Genomic DNA, 23,170 nt, shown 5'->3' with positions numbered 1-23,170 from the left:
ATATTTGGTTGAATCCAAATACAGTGTAGGAGTGGTTTTAAATTCACGTTTTTTGGTTGTAAATATATCTATATACATATTTATTTTTATTAAGTACTGTTAACATTTTGAGGATTAATTTGGCTACTATCATGAGGATGTTAAAAAACAAAAATGTTAAGCCTACTATTTAGAGTTCATGTTTTTTTTTTAACATTTATTTGAGAGAGAGAGAGCATGAGCCAACCCTGGGGAGAGGCTGTGGAGGAACAGAGGGAGAGGGACAAGCAGACTCCAAGCTGAGCACAGAGCCCGATGTGGGGCTTGATCTCACAACCCTGAGATCATGACCTGGGCCAAAATTAAAAGTTAGATGCCTAACTAACTAAGCCACCCAGGGACCCCTCGTATATTCTTTTTAAAAAGAGAAGGTGCTGATAGTTCATTGAGGAAGGCAGAAATAATTCTTAGATTTATAAATCAAGTAGCAAACAGCTTTCATGTATTTTATCCCTGTCAAATGTTTTCTCATTACTTTCATATTTGTGTTTCAGGGGTCTCTGGGGATAACTTATTTTCCTATTCCCAAGGTATCTTTTGACAATACTGTGTCTCTTTACATTTGAGGGATTTTATTGATATTTGAGACAAACAGTAAATATACTAAATATTTTATTGAAATTCCTGCTTATTTTGAACATACAAAAATATTTCTTTTAAGGTTTTCACGTTTCTAGTAGTTTATTAATATAATTTCTGATTACTATATCTTTTAAAAAATTTTTTTATTTAAATTCAATTTAGTTAAACATATAGTGTAAAATTGGTTTCAGGGGTAGAATTTAGTGACTCATCAGTTGCATCTAATACCCAGTGCTCATTACATCAAGTGCCCTCCTTAATCCCCATCACTCAATTATCCAATCCCCTGACCCCCATCCCCTCCAGCAACCTTCAGTTTGTTTCCCATAGTTAAAGAGTCTCTTATGGTTTGCTCCCATCTCTGTTTTCAATTTACTTTATTTTTCCTTCCCTTCTCTGTTGTTCATCTGTTTTGTTTCTTAAATGACACATTTGAGTGAAATCATATGGTATTTGTCTTTCTCTGACTGACTTATTTCCCTTAGCATAATACCCTCTAGTTCCATCCATGTCGTTGCAAATGGCAAGATTTCATTCTTTTTGATGGGCAAGTAATAGTCCACTGTGTATATATAACACATCTTCTTTATCCATTCATCTGTCGACGGACATCTGGACTCTTTCCATAGTTTGGTTATTGTGGACATTACCTGTAAACATTGGGGTGCAGGTGCCCCTTCAGATCACTATTTTTGTATCCTTTGGATAAATACTTAGTAGTGCAATTGCTGGGTCGTAGGGTCTGATTATTGTATCTTAATGTGGAATTTAAAGGATGATTCTGCACTTTAAAATGAGATGCTTTGGTTGTGATTTCCCTACTGAGCACTGTATTTTTTCTTTATTTTTCTTTAACTGCAGGTTACCTTGTCTATGAATTTGACAAGTTTTGGTTTGAAGAAAAGCCAGAAAGCATTATGTATTTCAACATGTATAGAGAGAAGTTTCATGAAAAGATTAAAGGACTCTTACTGGATTGTAATGTATCACTTACTTTAAAAATATGAATCATCCGTAGTATCTTCTATTTCTACCACATTTTGCACACGCAACAGAATTTATATGTTGTAATAGAAATTATCTGATCAATTACACTCGTTATATGTAATTTCCTACAAAAATATTTCAGAAGTTCTATTTAAGAAAGCTAGTGGACAATCAGTGTATGTTTACAGTCGTTTATACACTGTTCTCCAAAGGTACCTTATCCTTCCAAAGATCCCTTCTGTAGAGGCCTGCGAACTATAGTTTGGAACTTGGGACTTAGCCCATTTGGTGTAAAAGTATAAATCAGGTATTTGTATTAAATTGGTTGATTAAAATGTGTAAAAATCAGTTTTCATTTTTATGTGTTGTAACTATCAAGTCAGTCTCTTTTCAGAGCTCCTTTCAGATTTTTTGTGTTTTAGTTTGGAAATGATTGTTTTTTATTTCCTTCGTCTTATTATCTCCCTAGGTTAATTAACAGGAAGAGTAGTTCTTCATGGCTTTCGTTGCATCTCAGTCACATTCCTGATGTTGCTTCATTAGTAGCAAAAGGCATAGATACATCAGACAGGATAAACAATCATGGCCTCTTCCTTTTTGGTTTCTCTGATTATTTAGTGTAATAGCTAATGAGAGAATGACAGTATTGGTGACTAGCTTTTTTGTTTTTAAATACCACACTTGGAAATATCACAGTGGTATTTTAAAGCTTAAGGCATTTTTTCATCTTCAGTATTTGCTTTTCAGTCCATGGTAGGAAGGAAATGGTGGTTAGTGCTCCATGTAAAGGCCTTTTATGAGGCTTCTCTGCCGGTGAGTGTTTATGAAAGGAGATGTATTTGCTAAGAAAATCTTGACTGTATTCAAAGGACAGTGGCTATTTCCATAAAGCTGTCTTTGAACTGAAACAAGAGGAAAACCTAAAGCTTTTTAAAAATACGCGTTAAACATTGTTGGTTTATTTTACTTACTGTTAACTGTTGCTTCTTTTTGCTTTGCCCCAAGAGTGTTTCTAGAGAATGGTGTATGGACTTTATGGGTATTCTTTGAGTTAATGGTCTGTGGGATTCTAAAGTAGCCCGAGGATGATGACTGTGCATTTTGTATAGCTTTATTCTCCTCAAATCTCAGGAGGGCATCAAGTGCTGTCAAGGATTACAGAGTGATGAGATTCTAACGGGAATAATTTCTTCCTTATGTGTTTTAGAAATTTGTACTCCTAGCAAAACTAAAAGAGTTTAAAGATATGTCTAATTACTAAGTTCTTCTTAAATGCTACAGAAACCAGCCTGTTAGAGACATAATTTAAACATGATGAGAGTTAGCGCATCTTTTAACGTGGTATATATCAAATGTTTAAGGACTAACTCCTGTGGTATGGCAAGACCTGAGACTTGCACTATTTGTTCATGTCTCTCTGCAAACTTGCCAAAGAGAAGAGTGATAAAAAATATCCGAGTGGAAAAATAACAGATGCAGTGCTGGACAGCACGTACATTGAGAACGCAGCATTAAAACTATTATTTTCTCAACAGGATAAAACTTTTAAAAATTGGGTTCATTTTATTATAATCATGGTGGTTTAGCGTCTCAGTATCACAGGAATTTAAAAATTGGTTTTGGTTTCCTGTAGGAGACTTCGCAAACTTTGGATTATCTTTTTTTTTTTTAATTTTTTTAAATGTTTTCAATGTTTTATTATCCAGCTCTAGAGTTCTAGGAGATGTAGCAAAATCCTGGTAAGGATCAGGTGCTAACCATTAAAGTTCATTTTATATATTAAGTGTTTACTCTTACATGGAAAGCAATTCTGTTAGTTTAATTTCCATGCTAAAAATACTTACCTTTATATTTTAATCTTTCAACAGCTGAGGTCTTGAGCTGATTTAAACCTTTGTCAGTATGCTTAATAAAGAATGATCCAATTATGAAAGGGGAAACTTTTTAAGTAAGTTTCCCCTTCTAGGGAGGAAAAAAACTTTAATGTTTTAAGAATGTCATTAGAAAGTTTGGTCAATAATACAGTTTTTAAATGAACTCTGTTTATACAGTACAGATATTGTCCTGTTTTTGCTTAAAATAATCAGTAACCATTTCAGAAATTCTGTAGTGAATTGGTCTAAAAGCTACCAATAAAATCTAACTGTTTGATAGTCTGGAAGCCAAGCTAAATGTCCCCGCTTGTAAATTAGAATGTAACATAGTGACATACATGAGAAGAAAAACATAATTGTGTCTACCTTCCTACTTTTCCTTGCTTTCAACCTATGTATGTTAGAATTTTACGTAGTCTTAAAATCCATATTTAGAATCTTACCTGTTTCTGTAATAATGAATGAAATACCAAAGTAGTGATAGAATTGAAGTATCAGGAAAATTATGTTTGCTTTAGCATCAGAAAAGTGAATCGATGTTGAAATGAATTTTTGTGTGTGCCAGATCGAAGAGAGTGTGCCAGTGACAGGAATAGTGTAAACATACGATTACACTGGTTGTAGTTCAACTACGTTCTGAAAGACAATCTTTAAGGAAATAGGAGAAATCAGGGGATATCAGTGTATCAGTGAACCTAGACCAGCCTCTCTTTGTATGTATATATGGTGGTAGAGTTAGATATAAAATCAGTGTCTTACTGGCACCAGTTTAGAAAACAAGATCTTTTTCTTGAAAATGCCCATCCTGGGTTTTTTTTCTGTTTTAACAACTACTTGGATTTGTATGTATTTTTCTATGTGAAAAATATATGTAGTCTTCGTTTTTATTTCAGTATTAATAATTGTTTATGTACTGTTTCTCACCTTTGCATTCAGTGAAATTGAACTCGGTCAAAGATTTGCTCAAAGGAGCAGCATTACATGAGTGAAAAGTGGAATGCTCATTGCCAGAGCAGGAAAGATTACACACTGTCATGGCACGGAAGAGAAGAGGTTTGGCCTGGAGGGCAGTAATGTTTATTATCCTCCTTGAATTAATGATTGGGGGCCAGCAGCTGTTTTCTCAGGATAAATGGTCCACCCAGCTTCTCTATGAACAACTCTGGGGACGCTTACTTTCCATTTTCACATTTATGAACCTCTCCACACAAGCAGATTGTTAACGAAGATTAATGGACTTATTAAACATCTGAGCGAAATCACGAGTGAGCTCGTTTCGTTTTGTTTTGTTTTTTTCTGGCTTCAGCTTTTGACAAGAAAAAGTTTAAATGTAGTTCAGCTAAGACCCAACTATTATAGGACAGTTCTTTTTTTTTTTTTTAAATTATAGGGCAATTCTGTGTTTCTGTTAATGTATTCAAAAAACGAGCAGTGGCTTTCCCTGGAGGAAAAAGTGCTGGTTGGCAACTTAAAGAAATAGATTTTTGTCTACTTTGGATAAAACAATTAACTTCTTATGTAAAAGCAATAGTTGAAATGTGATGTCATTTTGTTCGGAATGTTGTGAACAAATAAAAAATGTGTCAAAATTGTTATATAAGCCTTTCTCCTAATCCTTCCATCTCTTCCCTTCCTCCCCATCCCTTATTTAAGTCATTTATGTTCATGAAATAGTGTCTTTCTTATTTAATCCTTTAATCATGTTCCCATAGATGAATCAGAATATACAGAAAATTTTTATTTTTATGACTTTAACTCATCCATTAATTACCTATTTAAGATGTTACTGGTAACAACAATTGGTTATGAGACCAGAAAAGAAGCTGCCACTCCCACCCCCCATTCTTACAAAGGATAGGAATAATTCATACTGCACTGCAGTATGTTTTACTTAACTTTGCAATGAATCTTAGACACATTTTTATATTAATACATAGCTTCCTTATTCGATTTATATACAGCTGCAGAGCATTCCTGTGTGTGTGTGTGTGTGTGTGTGTGTATGTGTCTTATTTTGAACTAAACAAAAATAGTACATATGTCACTGGTTGGATACAGCAAAAGCAGTACTAAGTTAGTACTAATTACAGCTTTAAATGTATGTATTGAAAAAAGAATGGCTGAAAGCTAAAGACAAAGCAATCATCTCAGGGAGTTTGGCAAAGAACAAAATAAACCTAAAGAAAATAAAGGAAATAATAAAGGCAAGAGCCCAGATGCACGGAATAGAAATGCATACCATAGAATCAACAAAAGTAAAAAGCTGTTGCTTGAAAAGACTAGTAATACTGATAAACCTTGGTGAGATAAATTAAGAATAAGGAAGAAAGCAAATAATGATATCAAGAATTAAATATGAAACATCACTACAGATCCTGCAAATAAAAGAAAATATATTAAGGATAACCTCAAAAATTTGAAAATTTAGATGAAATATAAACATTTCTAGAAAAATATGCTTATTACCAAAACAAAACTGTACAAGAAGAAATAGGGAAGCAAAAAGTCCTAGCATTGTTATGTGGATTCAGCAATTTAAAATCTTTCCATTAAAAAACCTACAGTCCTGTGTGGCTTGCACTGGTGAATTAACACATTTAAGAAAAAAATAATGACAGTTTTCACAATCTCTTCTACATAAAGGGTGGACACCCTGTAATTCATGAAACTCATAATTCTGATGACTCAAGTCCAACCAGAACAGAATGAAAAAGAATAATTATATGCCACTGTCATTTTAGATGCTGTAATGCTAAATAAAATAGAAGCATACTGAAATCCAGAAATAAATATATTAAATCAATAATGAACTACATATAGATATGCTGTTTTAATGTGTGATCAGTTATAACTCAGGTGGGTTAATTCCCAGAATAATATTAATGAAATTTACCACATTAGCATTTGAAAATCACATAATCTTAAAAGTTGCAGAAAAGGCATTTGATAAAAATTCAACATCCATTCATGTTAAAAACTTAGCAAATAAGAAATAGAAAGGGGTTACCTTAATTTTACAAAATTTATCTATAAAATGAACAATAGCAAATATATTTAATGGTAAAACATCGGGATGAGAATTGAGAAAGGATGTCACCACTTGTATCCATCCGTTTTTGCCACAATAACAACGTGTAACAACCAATCACACAAAATCTTAGTGGCATACAAAAAGAAAGCATTCCCTCCTCACACATGGGTAGGCTAACCAGGCAGCTTTGCTAATCTCCGCTGGATTCAGCTGGCCTTAAATACAGGTCATGGGTTCGGTTCCTGTCAGCTCCATGTGATCTACTCATCTGGGACCAATGGGCTACCTGAGGCATGCTCTTTAATGGTGCAGCAGAAACACAAGAACAAGCCCAATGGCTCACAGGTATTTCAAGCCTTTGCTCACTCACATTCCCTTGGTCGTATAGCAAGTCACATGGTCAAGTCCAACATCAATGGAACAGGGAAATGTACTCTAAGGAAGGGCTAAGGAGTGAACATTTGATGAATAATCCAAATTGTCACAGCACATCTATTCAAAATTGTGCTAGAGTCCTACCTAGTACAATAAAACAAGTGGATGGGAGGAAGGTAAAGTTATTATTCATAGATAATATAAATGTGTACATAGAAAATCCCAAGAGAACTGATCTGATATCAAGGGTAGAGGAGGAATTTTTGATCATTTATCAAGGGTGAGGGATTCTTAGCCCGATTCTTGTTAAATTGCGCCCTTGTAGACATGCCTAAGAAGGATTTAGTAGAAAAAGGCAGCTCAGAGAAGCCTGACTATAAGGTTTGATGAAGGGGGAGCATCTTGTCACTACCGCCTACTGCCTGACAGCAAAGAAACAAACTTCTATGTTTTCTTCCGTATTCTTGACAGAAACATGCTACTCTAAGGTTGTGGTCTGTTGTAGTTTGGATTCCCCCAGCATCAGACCTTAAGATAAGGATTTGTCATTCATTTGGGAGGTGATCCCAGGAAACACTGGTAAGGGAGTGAGGGAATTGAAGTCATCCCATCAAGGGTTTTGTATTAAGCAAAATAATACTGTGTAACAGGATTTTGAGTCCCTGGGTGAGGGTGAGGGGACTATTTATATAAAAACTCCCATCAGTTACTGGGCAAGGGCCGCTCCCGGGGTGTGTTGTGCTCGCTGTTCATCCATCGTGCCACGCGCAGGCGCACAAAGATGGCTCTGACGGCCGGAAGACCCTACAGAGATGCTGACGTGACGACCGGAAGTCAGGCCCGCATGCGCCGGATGGTGCGATCAAAGTGACAGGTGAGGGAGATCGCAGACATCTGCTACAAGACCATTTTACAGGTAACAGCAGGGGAAATAAGCACCGGGGGAACCTCATAAAGTCAAGGGGAAGAAAACACAACAGTAGATAGAATGTGGAGCTGATGAAAACGAATAGAATGCTGCCTGACAGCCTGTGGGCTTCCTGGCCCTTCCGCCATTCTTTGGTTTTGGCTTAAAACAAGCCTGGGCTTTGTCTTATACCTCTTTTTTTACTCTCTTGTTTATTCTTTCCCTATTTCTTCTGCACTCGGCTTGTAACACGAGAAAAAGGTTACTGCAGGTGTTAAGGATGAATTTAGCTTGGCTGGAAAGGTGCCATGAAGACTGGTTTCTATCTCCCTAGGAATCTCAGACTGTCCTTCTGTCTAACCGAAGGTACCTTCTGGCTCAAAAATTCTGGAATTCTGGGGTAGATATCACGATTCTAATAATGATTATAGTGTCTTAGAAGTTGTTATAAGTGCCATAAAATATAGACTCCCCAAATTAAAAACCTGTACCAATTACATTTAAAGTAAATTTATGCCTATTGATTCTAAAGACCTTCACTTGCTATTGGGCAGTTTTGTAATCTAGGTGAACTGCAAGTTTTACATTCAGAGATGGATCCAAAATGGCAAACTTTCAGAGGTATTAGCAGTACTTTACTGGATATATTAACTGACAACTGGGTTAATACATTAAATGGAAATAGCATTTTCCTTGGTAACTGTTCATGTTTAAGTGTTTATAAACATAAAATGCACCACTCAGTTTTCCTCTCCTGTCAATTTGAACTATAATTAAAGCATGTTAAATTTCTTCATGTTCAATCGCGAGACTCCCACCTTCTCAAAAGAGCCAAATACAGTCACTTATTTGCACATTGCATGTGCCAGACTGCGTACTGAGCATTTTGCTTTCTCCTTCCAAAAACACAGAGAATAAAAGTCACAAGAAATAAATATTAACTTTTCTTTAAAAAGTCCAAAACTCTCTATCAGAATTCTTTTATCTGCTTAGGGTGAAATAAAGGGAACAGGTGTTTTGTTTTCGTGTTTGAGTTATCTGGTCAGCAAAGATTCCCACTGGTTTGTCACCACTTTTTCCTGAAGGTGATTATGTGGCACAGTTCACGGTCTGCCCTGACTTCATCAGTTCTCGTTTCAGCTGTTCGAAGCACACAAACATAATGACGTTCCAGGATCCAAGTCGCAAGAAGGAAGGTACAAATCTAGAAAAGGGCATGTCACCATTCTCTTGAGTTTGTTAGAATTCTTTTTTTTTTTTTTTTTTTGTCAGAATGAGAGAGAGAGCGAGCACACAAGAAGAGGTTGTGGCAGGCAGAGGGGGAAGCAGGCTCCCCACTGAGCAAGGAGCCCGATGCGGGACTCGATCCCAGCACCCTGGGATCATGACCTGAACCGAAGGCAGACGCCTGACCGACTGAGCCGCCCAGGCGTCCCTAGTTTGTTAGAATTGTTAAAGCTATTATCACACAGGGGCACCTGGGTGGCTCAGTTGGTTAAACCGCTGCCTTCAGCTCAGGTCATGATTCCAGAGTCCTGGGATCGAGCCCCGAGTCGGGCTCCCTGCTCATGCAAGAAGCCTGCTTCTCCCTCTGCCTGCCACTCTCCTTGCTTGTGCTCTTTCTCTCTCTCTTGCTATCTCTGTGTCAAATAAATAAAATCTTTAAAAATATATTTTAAAAAAAGCTATTATCACACAAACAGCTTCTGCTTCTCATCACACACTCTTCTCACGTAAATTTAGGCACTTAAAAGTACCTATTCCTCACCTTGCCAGCGATGCCTAAGATAATGTTTCATCTAGCTGGCTAATACTGCTTCAGAACAACAAAACCCAGACGATCACGTCTATCCAAATACATAAACGGCCTTCATTCCCACCGCACCAAAGCATGTGTCCTTTCTGAAAGGGCATTTCCCAATAACTCGCCTTTTTTGAGGAGCGGGGAAATTTTTGCTTTCTTTCGCTCTGCTTTCTGGATGGGAGGTAGGAAACTGTTGAAAGAGAAGGAGGAGAGGGCACCTGGGTGGCTCAGTTGGTTAAGCGACTGCCTTCGGCTCAGGTCATGATCCTGGAGTCCCGGGATCGAGTCCCGCATCGGGCTCCCTGCTCGGCAGGGAGTCTGCTTCTCCCTCTGACCTCCCCTCTCTCATGCTCTCTCTCTCTCTCTCTCCCAAATAAATAAATAAAATCTTTTAAAAAGAAAAGAAAAGAAAGAGGAGGAAGAGAAAGCAAAGAAAAAGCGATGAGTAAGTGGACCATTTTCCAAAGTGAAGAAATTAGTGCTGTCCAGATCTTGGCAATTCTCAGCCTAAGAGTGTCAAGGAGCTAAGAGCATTTTTTTCTTTTTGGTTTTGGGGTTTTGGATGGTTTGTTTTTGTTTTGTTTTGTTTTGTTTGTTATGCTGTCAAACTGTGCAGACCAAATGATTGATTTTGAATGCCTGTTTGCAGCAATGAGACATTCGGGAGAGAAAGATGTCATCAGTTAAATCTGCCTTGGATAGAGTTTTTAAAAGAGATCTGGCCTATAAAAATCATGCCCCGAAGGTTTTTGCGGGGGGGGGGTTGTTTTGTTTTGTTGTTGCTGTTGTTGTTTTTAAGGTCTCGACATATTTCTCCTGACTCCTGGGTGTGTGTGTGTGTGTGTATTTTAATTGTGGTACAATGTTCATAAGTTTACCATTTTAACCATTCTAAGTGTATAATTCAGTAGCATAAAGTACATTCACATTGTGAGCAACCATCACCACTACCCATCTCCAGAACCTTTTGGTCATCCCTAACTGGAAACTCTACCTATTAAACAGTAATTCCCGGGCACCTGGGTGGCTCAGTCAGTTAAGCATCTGCCTTTGGGTCAGTCATGATCTCGGGGTCCTGGGATCAAGCCCGGTGTCAGGCTTCCTGCTCAGCATGGGGAGTCTGCTTCTCCCTCTCTGTCTGCCCTTCCCCCCACCCCCCACTCGTGCTCTCGCACTCTTTCTAATAAATGAATAAAATCTAAAAAAAAAATCAAACCAATAATTCCCTACCCCCCCACCTCCCCTCAGCCTCTGGTAATCACCATTCCACCTCTGTCTCTGAATCTGACTACTCTAGATACCTCACATAGGTGAAATCATACAATATTTGTCCTGTGTCTGGCCCATTTGATTCAGCATAATGTTTTCAGTGTTCATCCTTGTTGCAGCATATATCCCCAAAAGGTTTCAAGTTTGAAAAAAATAAAAATATTGTTAAATGGTTAATGGTTAATAACTGAGATATCCATTCTAAATTAATTTTATAATATATTTCATTTGTATTAATGTATCATTAGTGCTGATTATGGTGAATTGAAAACCTTGTGTATATGTGTATGGTGCATTTATGCTTATTTTATAGTCTGAGGCATTGCCTTACAGTTGTAAATGGTTATAGAAGTTGCTATATTATCACTAGTTTAACCCTTATAGAGTGTATCCATACATTAGTTCATACTGTATTTTCTTAGGAAGGTAGTATCCAGTGTAATACTGCTTAATGGGAAATGTGATCTACTACACCATACTAGTTTCAAGGTGAGTGTAAAAATTATCCAAACCACATCATTTTCTGCTTGACTTTTCTAGGTCAGTGGCAATGATTTGTCTCTAGTTTTACTTTAATGCAGTCAAAAAATCTGAGTCCATCAAGTTAAAATAGTGAAAATTTCAGCAATCACACTACTGGATATTTACCCAAAGAATACAAGAACACTAACTCAAAAGGATACACGCACCCCTATGTTTATAGCAGCATTATTTACAATAGCCAAGATATGGAAACAGCCAAGTGTCCATTGATTGATGAAGACACACACACACACACACACTAGAATATTATTTAGCCATAAAAAAGAATGAAATCTTGCCATTTGCAATGATGCAGATGGAGCTAGAGAGTATAATGCTAAATGAAGTGAGTCAGTCAGAGAAGACAAATACTATATAATTTGACTCATATGTGGAATTTAAAAAACAAGCAAAGGGAAATAATAAGAGAGAGAGACAAATCAAGAAACAGACTCTTAACTATAGAGAATAAACTGATGGTTACCAGAGGGGAGGGGGGCAGGGGAATGGGTTAAATGGTTGATGCGGATTAAGGAGTCCACTTGTGATGAGCACTGGGTGATGTATGGAAGTGTTGACTCACTATATTGTACACCTGAAACTAATATAGCACTAACAAATTAAAATAAAAACTTAAAATTAAAAAAATTATTTGAATAGTGAAAATCACATCTTGTTTTCTTATAGCCCTTTATTATGCTTTCCCTCCACGTTATATAGTTCTCTAGCCCTGATCAGGCAAAATCCTGTCCACATTCCCAATAGATTGGGACCAAGGGAAAGGTCACTGAATTTAAGTGAGCCTCTGATCAAGGCTGAGAAAATTTTAATATCAGTTTTCCATTTTCTGGCCCAGTGGAATTAGCGAATTGGAGATCGTTATGGCAAAGAAAAATAGACACTAAGCATACGGCATAGACTGAGGCTGGTCAACTATTTAGACAAGAAAGCATCCCAAAGCACACAGATGGCCTGAACACAGCATTATAGACAGGGAAGACCATATCCTACCCTTTGAAAAAAGCCAACGGTCCTTCCTTAGTGAGCATTGTCATGGCACAGTTGGGCACATTCGTGTACTGTCCTGGTGGAGAATTAACAAATCGGGTTTTTACCACATCCACTGGCGAGGACAGGACTGTTGTGCAAAATCCAGCAATAAGAGCTGACACGAAGTGGCAGGGTAAGTCGTCTAAAATGGATCAATGAAACAAGTCAGCAGCAGACTTTGGGAAGAAGCTTCTAGTTTTTAGTTATCTATCAGATCCTTGGAAACCTGATGATATCAGGAGACCAACGTGGATGTCTTTATATAAATAAATAAAATATAATAAGGAAGGTTTTACTTACCCTTACCAAAAAAGATGACAAAGAGTACATGGCACAGTGATGTGATTAAAAAAATAACCTGTCATGGGCGCCTGGGTAGCTCAGATGGTTAAGCGTCTGCCTTCGGCTCAGGTCATGATCCTGGAGTCCCGGGATCGAGTCCCGCATCAGGCTCTCTGCTCAGCGGGGAGCCTGCCTCTCTCTCTCTCTGTCTCTTATGAATAAATAAATAAAATCTTAAAAAAAAAATAAATAAAATAAAATAACCTGTCAGTCTGCTCTGTGCCCTTAGGGTATGGCATAATGCCTGAGACATAGGCATCTAATACTTTTTTATTGAATTAAAGTCATTGTCCAGGGAGAATTTCAATATCTCTAGAACCTGTTAGACTATCTTAGGAACCTATCCAACGGTGCTACTTTTTGGATGAAAACACTGATGAGCTCCTTACATAACCAGTACATTTGGCTATAGTGTGGGATGGACTCACCTCCCGAGTTACGCTATATAAAGAATAAGAGGCTAACCAAAGTCCCATATATTATAATTAAATGAGAATAATGCTGATGTAAGAATATAATTACACTTTCTCTTTGTTGCAGAAAAAAATTGGTTGCAGCAAAACTTCTAAAAGTTAGCCTTTTGGGGTTTTGGTTTGTTTTTGGTTTTGGTTTGTTTTGTTTGCTTAAAAGTTCTATCTAGTGTTCAAAATTACTTAATTTTTTTAACTGTTACGATTAAGGGATTCAGTACAATGCAGATAGAGAACCTCCAGGATGAAGTTGTAAATGTGCAGACTCACAGGTTACATATCTAGGAGGAAGTTACCTGCTAGGAGTTTCTTTTTCACAAGGGCCTCCTTCATTAGGTCGTATGTAACTAGCTCTGTACAATTGATGATGACATTTCTTGTCAGATTGGGAGTAGTCCCTAGAAAAAAGAAAATGTATAATAGCTCCATTATATGATAAGGTGCTAACAGGATATATGTGTCTTAATAATTATCAGATTCACCTTGAAGTCAGTTACCTTTCCAAAGGCCTGTCAGGCCTTCCGTTGTCGCTATGATTCTGTAAGCATTGTAAGTCCCAGTGTAGCGAGGTTTGAGACCATACAGATGGCTCTGTGCTTGAAGTCTGACCTTCACGACCTCTGTGGGTTGCCCGATGAATACTCCTCCAGTCGTCAGACCAGCTGCGATCTTGCTTCCTAAACTAGCTGTTGCTATCCGGAGAGAAAAGATATTTATCAAGCAAAAATGAAAAACAAAAACAAAAAACAAGACCCAGAGTGCAACTCTATATGTCTTTTTTAATTTTAGTGGTTAGTATTACTGTCTCTTTATATCTTTTCTATTTCCCTAATGCTTGTGCATGTGATGATCATGTACTGAGTATGTACTAAATCACTTTGGGGTTGGAAATTTCAAAGTTGACTAGAATTAAAAAATAAATAAATGAAGACTTTCAAGGACAAAGAAAACACAATGCCTATTTAAACAGTGCTTAGTTCTTTCCTATAGCTAGCTCTCTTCTTCAGTTTTTTTCCAACTGGGAGTAGGTACCAGTCACCAATGATGCTCAGCCTTCCTCTTATGGATGGTAATGTTATTTATTGGACTTAGGGGTCTTAGGAAAATCCCAAGTGGATTAACTGCCCCCAGATGGGATGTTGAGTGGTATTAGGCTACAACAGATTACAAAGGCAACAAAAATAGAAAGAAGTGAAGAAAGTGATTTTTGATTTGAAAATTTGAAAAATAAACTTAGATTACTCAAGACAGATATTATTTAATAAACTATACATAGTCTTGGAGCCTTCCTCCCCCAGGCTCATTTCTATCATTGACGTATGGACCAAGAACATTTACTCATCAAGGACTTTCTCAGTCTGTCTGTTTCCCAATCTGTAAAATGGAAATAACAATATCTATTTCATAGAGTTATTGTGTGAGTTAAAATAATATCAATATAGCACATAACATACTGTCCTGCATATAGAAAGTACATAAGTTCTTTTCATAACCATATGATTGTCCTCTTTTCTCCTCATGCTTGTCCAGGAGTTGAGTGTACAATAGATAACCATCTTTTAATTGACAAGATAGTATGATTACAATTCCCTTCACTTTGGGCCCACATTTATAATCTTATTTTGATGCACTCATCCTGTCCTCCAGTCCGTTTCTCATTTCCCCGTCAAGCCTTTTGAGGGAGAGGCTACATTTTCTGTCTTCACTTCTCATGGGTCTCCTCATAGTTCCTCCTCAATCCTCCACAATCCAGCTTCCATCTCCAGTACTCCCCTTTGATCTTTTGGCGAAGGAGACCCATGGGCTCCTGCTGTTAGGCACATCCATCATGTTTTGTCCTTTTCACACTAGATCTCTCTGCTCTGTTTGACCCAACTGATGGTTCCTCCTGCAACTCCCTGGAGTCTATCCCAGACATTTCTCCTAAGCTCATGTGTTGACTGGATGCTACTTGTTGACACATCTTCATATGCATGTCTTACCTTCCCCCTAAGACAGTTTCCATATTCCTTCCCTCTGTGAATGGTACCTTTAGCCAGAACCTCAGAGGCCATCCTCCATCCCAGCCTTTCCCTTACACCAGCTGCCTTCGAAGTCCAGGCAGCTACACTTCCTAAATCTTTCTGATCTCTCTTCCCTGCTGCCATTGTTGTAGCCTACCCTGATCGTTTCTTACTTTCCAACTTACCCCCTTCTTACCCTTTTTCTATATATCCTCTAGCTACTGCTGCCAAAGTGATCTTTCAAAAATATAAGTTGTTTAGGCCACTTTCCTGCTTAACATTTTTCAATGACTTCCCATCACTGTAAGGACAAAATCTAAACTTCTTAGCATAGTCTGCAAGGTCCTTTGTGATCTGGCTCCTTCCTGCCTTGGCTTCACCTCTCCCTCCTAGTCCTCCCTCTCTGCCCTGTGTGTTCTTGCCACTCCTCTCTGAGCCTTTGTACATGACCTTCGCTCTACTTGGAAGGCCTTTCCTCACCACTTCACCTTACTACGCCTATTGGTCTTTCAAGATTTGATTCAGACATCAGTTCTTCAGGAAAATCTTGCCCGACCATGCCCCCAAGGCTAGGTAAAATATTCCTCTTCCATGTGCCCAACGTCCTGTCATTACTTCTAACAGAGCATGTGTCACAGCACATCCTCACCTATTGACCTATTCACAGCTCATTAGCTCTTGCCTAGACAGATATCCATAATCTACGCATCCAGCAGTTTCTGGCACATGGCAGCTCAATAAAGCTAATGAAATGTGAGGAATAGGCATAACATAGAGTACTGCCAAAATATGTCCTATTAATTTAGTATCTAAAGTACTCAACAATTGGGTAGAACAGTCAACTGTGAAGGAAACTACCAGAATGGACAGCTTTATGTCTTTTGTGATTCTTCTCTTGCTACATCTACAAATAGGACAATGCAGTATGGATCTCAAAGCATCTAGACTTTACTTTGAAACTGTATAGAATAAACTCATTATATGTTTGTATAACTAATATTTATAACTTGTCCCATAAAGTTATGTAATCCTAAGGTCACTTTTTTTTTTTTTTAAAGAAAAACAGACTGCCACATGCAGCACCTCATTTGGATGTGTCTGGAGTCTTAGAAGCCTGACTACCCTACATTTTCCTACAAATGGACTTGAGAGCTTGTTTGGGAGTTCTAGCAGGGGAGTGCAGCTACTCCTATACCATTGACCAAAGAATGGTCCTCCTCTATCGGGGAAGGTCATCCTCTTTGACCGTTTGCAGAACTTTGAGTTAAACATTTTTCTGCAGCCCATCCATCTTCTCCAGATGGATATCCAAATTAGGCCCAAAGCTTCCACGACTGACCAGGTGATTTTTATAAGTATAAATCTGCATCTGAAAAATTGATTTTGCACATTTCCTTTTCTTTCTATGAACAGTGAGTACCAAGCTAATATTGGCTGTCTGCTTGCCAATTTGTTATGAAGACCACCCCTGCACATAACATTGCTTGAACAGAGCTGGGCCCAGGGCATGTCTCTGGCTGTCTGCCCCTCCCAGGAATGCTCATTGCTTACTTTCTTTCCCTGTGCTGAAGAACTCCAGGACGGTGTCGTAGAGGCCGATCCTAAGAGAGGCAAAGCTTATTTGTCTCTGGAGACCAGCAGGCAGCCCACTATAGAGTTTCATTGGCCCTTCAGTTTTTGCCAGAGTGGTGACTGTATCCAGGACACCTTTATACCTAATGGCTCTGGAGGTCTGGCATTCACCTTGGATCTGGAAATGAGAAAGGTGCAAGTCAGAGGGACGTAAAAATTGAGTAAGGAGTTCCTACCTGGTGAGGAAAAAACAAAGACTGGCAACAGGCTGTCTGTTCCCTGTGGAGAAACCTCAAGCCAAGATTTTTCCCACTGTTTTCCTATTTTCAGTTCGTTTTCCCTTCTCAGCAACATCTCCTCTATATCTCTGTATCTCTCTAGCTATATATATGAAGAGAGATTAGCTACAATGCGAATTTTGAACATTCCCACCCTCCCTGTATAAATCCTCCAGAACCCCTAAGCAGCAGATGGGAAGGTGCCCCCACCAAATTAAGGAAGTCAAAGAACCTGACTTGCAAACTTGGGAGACGCTGATAGTCTTAGCTCTTAGAACATTTAGTGCACCCTAACTTTGGGGGCTTTCGCAGTAGTCACGGTCAACGTATCTTCCGTGGCTTCTAGTGGTTCTTCCGTTAATCTCGGAGAAGTGCCAGTTTCCCGCCCCCCTGCATCCAGTTCTGTGACCAGCCCACACCGTTAAGGTGGCCACCCGCCCTACCCGAGGAGTTGGTTAAACCAAAGCCGTCATCAAAAGGGCTCACGGAATAGGTGTCCCCTCTCTGCCCTGAGACACCTCCCCATCCTCATCTCGCTCGCCACCTGGAGCCGAACTTTGGCCGTGTCCAGCGGGAAGGTGATCACATCCGCCACACAGGCCGCCACGCCAGCAGAGAAGATCTTGACCGGCATCGTCGGGGGCACGTCCGAGGCTGTCGGGCCGCCATCTTCGCGCAAAGAGCGAAGCGACGAGCGGGCGCCCACAGGGCGGAATTTCTCCCTGCCTTTCCGCTCCTGTCCCGCCGGGACAGTAAAGCGGCTCCCTGACTTCGCGGGAGGCGGTGCGCCGGCCGTGGCTGCAGGCGGAGCGCCGCAGAGGGGCCGAGCCGGGCCGCGCCTCCCGCCTTCGCGCCCTAGTGCCAGGAGGACCCAGGGGCGCAGGCTGGCGGCGCCCGTGCGCCCTGCCCGCGCCGGGTGACTTATATAGCCGGCCGCTCCCGGGCTCGCCAGCTCTCGGCGGAGCCGGGCGTGGGAGCTGGCGCGGGCGTGCCCTGGGGCGCCCGCTCCCTGCCACCCGCAGGCTCGCTGCGCGCCTGGGGAGCCGCTCCCCGCGCACCTGGCGGTCTGCGCCCGCGTGTCCCGGGGAGGGCGCACCGCGGCAGCCCCCCCACCCCCACCCGGCGCCTGGCTGCGTGTCCTCGGATGGGGTGGAGGCGGGGGGGGGGGGGGGGGGGGGGTTCCTAAACAAGCGCGATCTCGGGGATCCTGGTAAAAGGTCCTGCCGAGCTGGAGCTCTCCCAAGCGAGAATGTGGCGCCCCTTTTATTCCTCGGACTCTCCGGGAACCTTGCAGGCATCTTCTCAGCTTCCTTTCCTCTCCTATTAACTTCTCATCCTCCTTTCTTCTTTCCAACCGCCAAATCCAGGCCGGAAAATTCCCGGACAGAAACCAAGAACACTCAGAACTTTTAAAAGAAATAAGGTGTTTCTTTTAAACACTTTTGTAAGAGGATGTCAGATGAGATCATTGACATACTAGAAAGCAAAGAGTAAATTGCTAAAGTGCTCTGTAAAGTGAGATGTAAGTTGCTCCTCATTCTTTTCTTAGGAGAGTGCAGTGGAAAGGACATTGGCAGGTCCCTTGGCTGCAGGTGCAGCTCTGCTGCTTCCCTTCCCTGGGTAAGTCATCTTTACTGCCACTTTTTGCTTCCTTCTGAGTAAAATGTGTGTCTAGAGACATCCCCAGGTGTGAAATATGCTGCTAATTTACCTATAGGGATACATTAAAGATTGCAAAGTATGTTTTATTGTGGAAGGAGGAGCTTTTCCTACTTCTGTCCTTGTGCAGAGATTTATTGTGAGCGTTCATTTATTCTCTTGGTTCAAGAGCAGGGGAAAATGAGGTACAAACCCCCTAGAGAATAATCCCCAAATACTCTGTGAGAACAGGTTGTGTGTACTGTGCAACTGTTCAAGAAGCCATTCCTAGGCGACTTCCAAGGGAGGCATGCTTGAGGGATGTCGAGGAAGTCAAAATTGTAAAGGTAGGATGGGCTCTGGAGAAACAGAGAGGAGAAGACAGTGGGTTTCCTCCTCTGCAAACACCTGTTGAAATAAAGAGCAATTGAGGCAAGTGAGTGGCACGTATGAAGGCAGAGGTTTGGGGGAAGCAGGGCGAATATATGGGAATGTGTTCTGTTGGCCTGCCTGAGACACCGGATGATGGGGCAGGAGAGAGCCAGGGTAAGAAGTTGGTAGAAGATGAGACTGTAGAAGCCCAACGAGGCCAGCTTGAGGGATGACCTTGAAAGTCTGTTCCGAGTGTGGATTTGTGTTATCACCTCATGCATGGACAGTACTTTACAGATTGTAAAGTGCTCTCACATAAATGTCATATTTAATATAGTAGACAGTACAGTCTTATGAATGATTGGATACAGAGTCAAAGATTTTTCAGAGATAACTGAGTTTAAGAACATGGGTAGTAGGCTCGGTGACAGCTGATTGTCGTGAGACGGTAAGGAGAGGTGATTTTAGGGGCACAAAGTTGAAATCAGCTTTTAGAGTCTTGGAATTATTTGAAGAGAAGGATGTTTATCATAGGTAAAAAGCTACCACAGGAAACTACATATAACATGCTAAAAGAGCAAGAAATCAGAGCTGGGAGGTATTTGGGAGTCAGCAATACGGATGTGATGAAAGGGGGTACACTTTATTTTTAATTATTTTTAAGAGGGTACACTTTAAACGGGACTGAGAACAATAGGACTAGGAAAAGGGTCATGGGCCAAAATGTAGGGGTACCCAGAGTTATGGTCTGGGAAGAATGGCCTTGTCAAAGGTAAAATTATAGTGTATCCAGTCATGGAACCATGGTATTTGAGAATATAATTTAAGGAAGGGTGGGGTCTTGACTAGCATCAAGTTTAGAAGAAATGTCAAAAGAGGACAAAAATGAAGAAAAGCCTGTAGGGTTTGGCTCTAAGACTATTGGTCATCTTAGGGAGTGCACTGTGGTGGAGTCATTAGGTTGAGGCTGATGGCTAAGCAGAGATTGAGAATGTTGGGTATAGTGTGAGTAGATGTAAAGGGGGCGGGGGCATTTTTCCTACTAACTCTAGAGAACAGCTGCTATCAACTGGTTAGTCCCCAACCCACAACCTAATCCTAACCTGAATCGTTCACAGTGTTCCATCTATAGTGGTTTTAAAGCATAATCACAAATTCCCCCCATTAAAAGGTGAGGGTCCATGTCCCTTCCCCTTGCATCTGGGCAGGCTTGTGAATGCTTTGACCAACAGAATAAGACAGAACTGATGCTCTGTAGTTTCTGAGGCTAGATCATAAAAGTCCTTTCAGCTTCTTAGTCACTTGGAACACTTGGAGCCCTGGGCCACCACGTAAGAAATACAACTCCTCCAAGGCTCTCACACTGGAGAGGCCCCATGTAGACACTTCCAGCCCTCCCCACCAAGGCGCCAGACATGAGAATGCAGCTATCTTGGATTCTGCAGATAAACTCACCCACCCACTAGATACCACCAAGTCATCTCTGTCCGTGTCAGAAGGACAGAAGAATCATTCAGCTGAGCACTACCCAAATATTTGACCCATGAAATTGTGAGATATAATGGAATGGTGGCTGTTTTAAGTGGGAACACCGTCTTTACTTTTTTGAGAAGCTGGGGGTGGCTCTTCACCCTTTCCTCCAGCACTACCTTCCTGATGAAGGGTTGGAGGTGGTGGGTGGGTATAGAATTTTTAGATTTGGACTACAAATTTTGGATTCGTACTATACGGTACATTTTTGAAGGAGAAGCAGGGTAAACTGAAAGTTGCTTTGCTTCCATGAGGCACATGTTTGCACGTTTCAAAGGCAGGATATGGTAAACCAGAGGAGTGGGTGAAACGAAAGCCATTAGAAGGGAAGAAAATATGAGGAAAAGACCCATTAGAATAGGAAAGGTGAGAACAGGTAGAAAGAGGGGACCTGTGGTGGGATAAAGAGGCTGACTTATTTGAGACCATAAGGAAGAAGGACAGCCTGAGCCTCTGGGATATTAATAAGCATGGTCAGTTCAAGACCTCTGCAGGAGACAGTATCGGTTCAGTTCAATGGTGACTGAGCACCCGAGATGTGCCAGACACAATGCCAATACTAAGGGTCAAAGAAGAAGCAGAAGTCAAAGGCTTCACATGAGGAGACCCTCATGAGAGGGCCACAGGAGCTCAAGACTGAAAATGATTCTGGATTCCAAGGAGCAGGCTACCTCACCCTTTCTGAGAGGCCCGGGGAAGTAGGAGAAAGTTTGCCTCAGGTTGGAGAGAACAGTAGGGTGGAGGGTGGCGTCCCCAAAGGGTCAGACTGCTCTTCTGGCACAAAGAAGAAGAGGTGAAGAATAGGTCAATGTGAGCAAGGGTAACAGATCTTCTAGGACGTAGCTAAGGAGTGGCAGCAAGTTCCTAATGCACTAAATTCCTGTTTCCTCTTTGAAAATGCAGAGCAACATTTACAACTGTACTCGCTCAAAGGGTGGTCAGTCAGGAATCACTGAACAAAATGTCTCCATATTAAATAAAAAAGGATAATGTTGTGCATTTGAAATGTTCTACACTTTCCCACAATTCTCTCACTAACCACCAGTAGGAAATACCGTGGTGTAGTTGTATAGATAACTGTGCAAATGACAGAAGAGACAATTTATAAAAGAAGAAATACAAATTATAAAAATAGAGGGGATATATTTCATATCATTAATAAAGTAATGTACCTTTTTTACCTAATTAACACCTTGTCTCTACCAAAATTATAATTATAATAACATTTACATATACATTTTAATATCATAAACTTAATTTATAATATACATAAATGACTATTTTAATTACAAATTGTGAATGTGAAAAATATAATAATTATAATATCAATACTATATTAATGATGGCATTATAAATTCACATAATTTTTTTGGAAAACAGTTTGGCAGTATGCACTGAGCAAAGATAACGTCCATATCCTTTGATCTAATAATTCTACTTCCGGATATCTGCCCTAAAATAATTAGCCAAAAGGTGAAAAAGTCATATATAGGATGATGCTTATTACAGCTTGATATTTATAATAGCAAATTACTGGGAGTACCTACATCAGTTGGGATCCAGATATGCATATCTGGGTTTGTCTGAAGACTTGTGCGTATTAATGATGCATGCATATATACCTGTATGCCTTGATATGTAAATGGAAAGAGACTGCCCTTAGGAATTGGGAAAGTAGGGAGAGGACCGGAAGGGGTTTTCTTGGTCCAGCCCAGCCCAAAGACAGAGACTATCAAGCTGGGTGTTAAGGGAGAAAATACTCCGTTTTCATTCCACGGTGGCATAGCACCGTAAGCAAGAGAAAGAGGCCCACGTTCAAATTCTATCCAGGATACTTACTAGCTGAGTGAGCATGGACAAAGTACTTCTCTGAACTCAAATTCTTCACTTTTACAATGAATCTTCCTGAGTCATTAGGTTATTCTTAATGGATCACTCTTTGTGTTTAGCACCAGGTGTACATAACTGTCATAAGCCTATGAAAGATGGGCCCACTTCATGCACTTACCAAATACTTATGGAGCATGTAACAAGTGCTAGATGCTGTTCTAAGCACTTCACAAAATTTAACACACTTAAGTCCTCGCATGATAGCCCTTTGAAAAAAAGTACTGCTATTATCCCACTTCACGGGTGAGGAAACTCAGAGGCTCAGAGCAGTTGAGAAACTTCGATCCTGTAACCACTGAATGGTACACTTAGGGCCTGTCTGACCCCCAAACCCTCTGTCACTATATGATACCCAAACCGCCTTCCCAACATATTTATGACACGATACTTTCCTATGCTTTGAAGGAGTAGAATGGTTAGGTATACTCAGATATTTTCTTAATAAGTCATAGAAAAAGTTTCCAAAAAGTCACATGAAGTATTTATTCTTTATTTGGTTTGTATACATTACAAGGGGATTTACAAAGAAAAGAATAAACATTGCAACACTTCTACTTTTAAAAATCACTTTCTTTTTTTTTAAAGATTTTATTTGAGAGAGAGAGTGAGAGAGAGAGAGCACAAGAGGGGGGAGG

General features: G+C 40.1%; 2 protein-coding genes across 2 annotated transcripts in view; one reads left to right on the top strand and one right to left on the bottom strand.

Moving 5' to 3' along the window:
* The window catches only part of ELMOD2 (ELMO domain containing 2), a 37,230-nt gene extending 32,153 nt beyond the window's left edge, over positions 1 to 5,077 (top strand). The window contains exon 9 of the mRNA XM_035023022.1: positions 1,483 to 5,077. Coding sequence (XP_034878913.1) covers positions 1,483 to 1,628 — 146 coding nt within the window. The 3' untranslated portion in view covers positions 1,629 to 5,077. The remainder of the gene's footprint in view (positions 1 to 1,482) is intronic.
* Positions 5,078 to 8,633: 3,556 nt separating this feature from the next.
* UCP1 (uncoupling protein 1) lies at positions 8,634 to 22,734 on the bottom strand. Its single transcript, XM_035023261.1, has 7 exons — positions 22,654 to 22,734; positions 17,650 to 17,841; positions 16,807 to 17,005; positions 13,750 to 13,944; positions 13,549 to 13,650; positions 12,402 to 12,582; positions 8,634 to 8,999 (listed from the first exon to the last, which is right to left on the bottom strand). Exons 1-7 carry the CDS (start codon positions 22,732 to 22,734, stop codon positions 8,885 to 8,887), a joined length of 1,065 nt encoding a protein of 354 aa, XP_034879152.1. The 3' UTR covers positions 8,634 to 8,884.
* Positions 22,735 to 23,170: the final 436 nt, after the last annotated feature.

Source organism: Mirounga leonina, unplaced genomic scaffold, assembly GCF_011800145.1.
Source record: "Mirounga leonina isolate KUSES-001 unplaced genomic scaffold, KU_Mleo_1.0 Mir_176, whole genome shotgun sequence".
NCBI lineage: Eukaryota > Metazoa > Chordata > Mammalia > Carnivora > Phocidae > Mirounga > Mirounga leonina.
The sequence above is the reverse complement of the archived record's forward strand: the minus strand, read 5'-3'. Positions and strand labels throughout refer to the sequence as shown.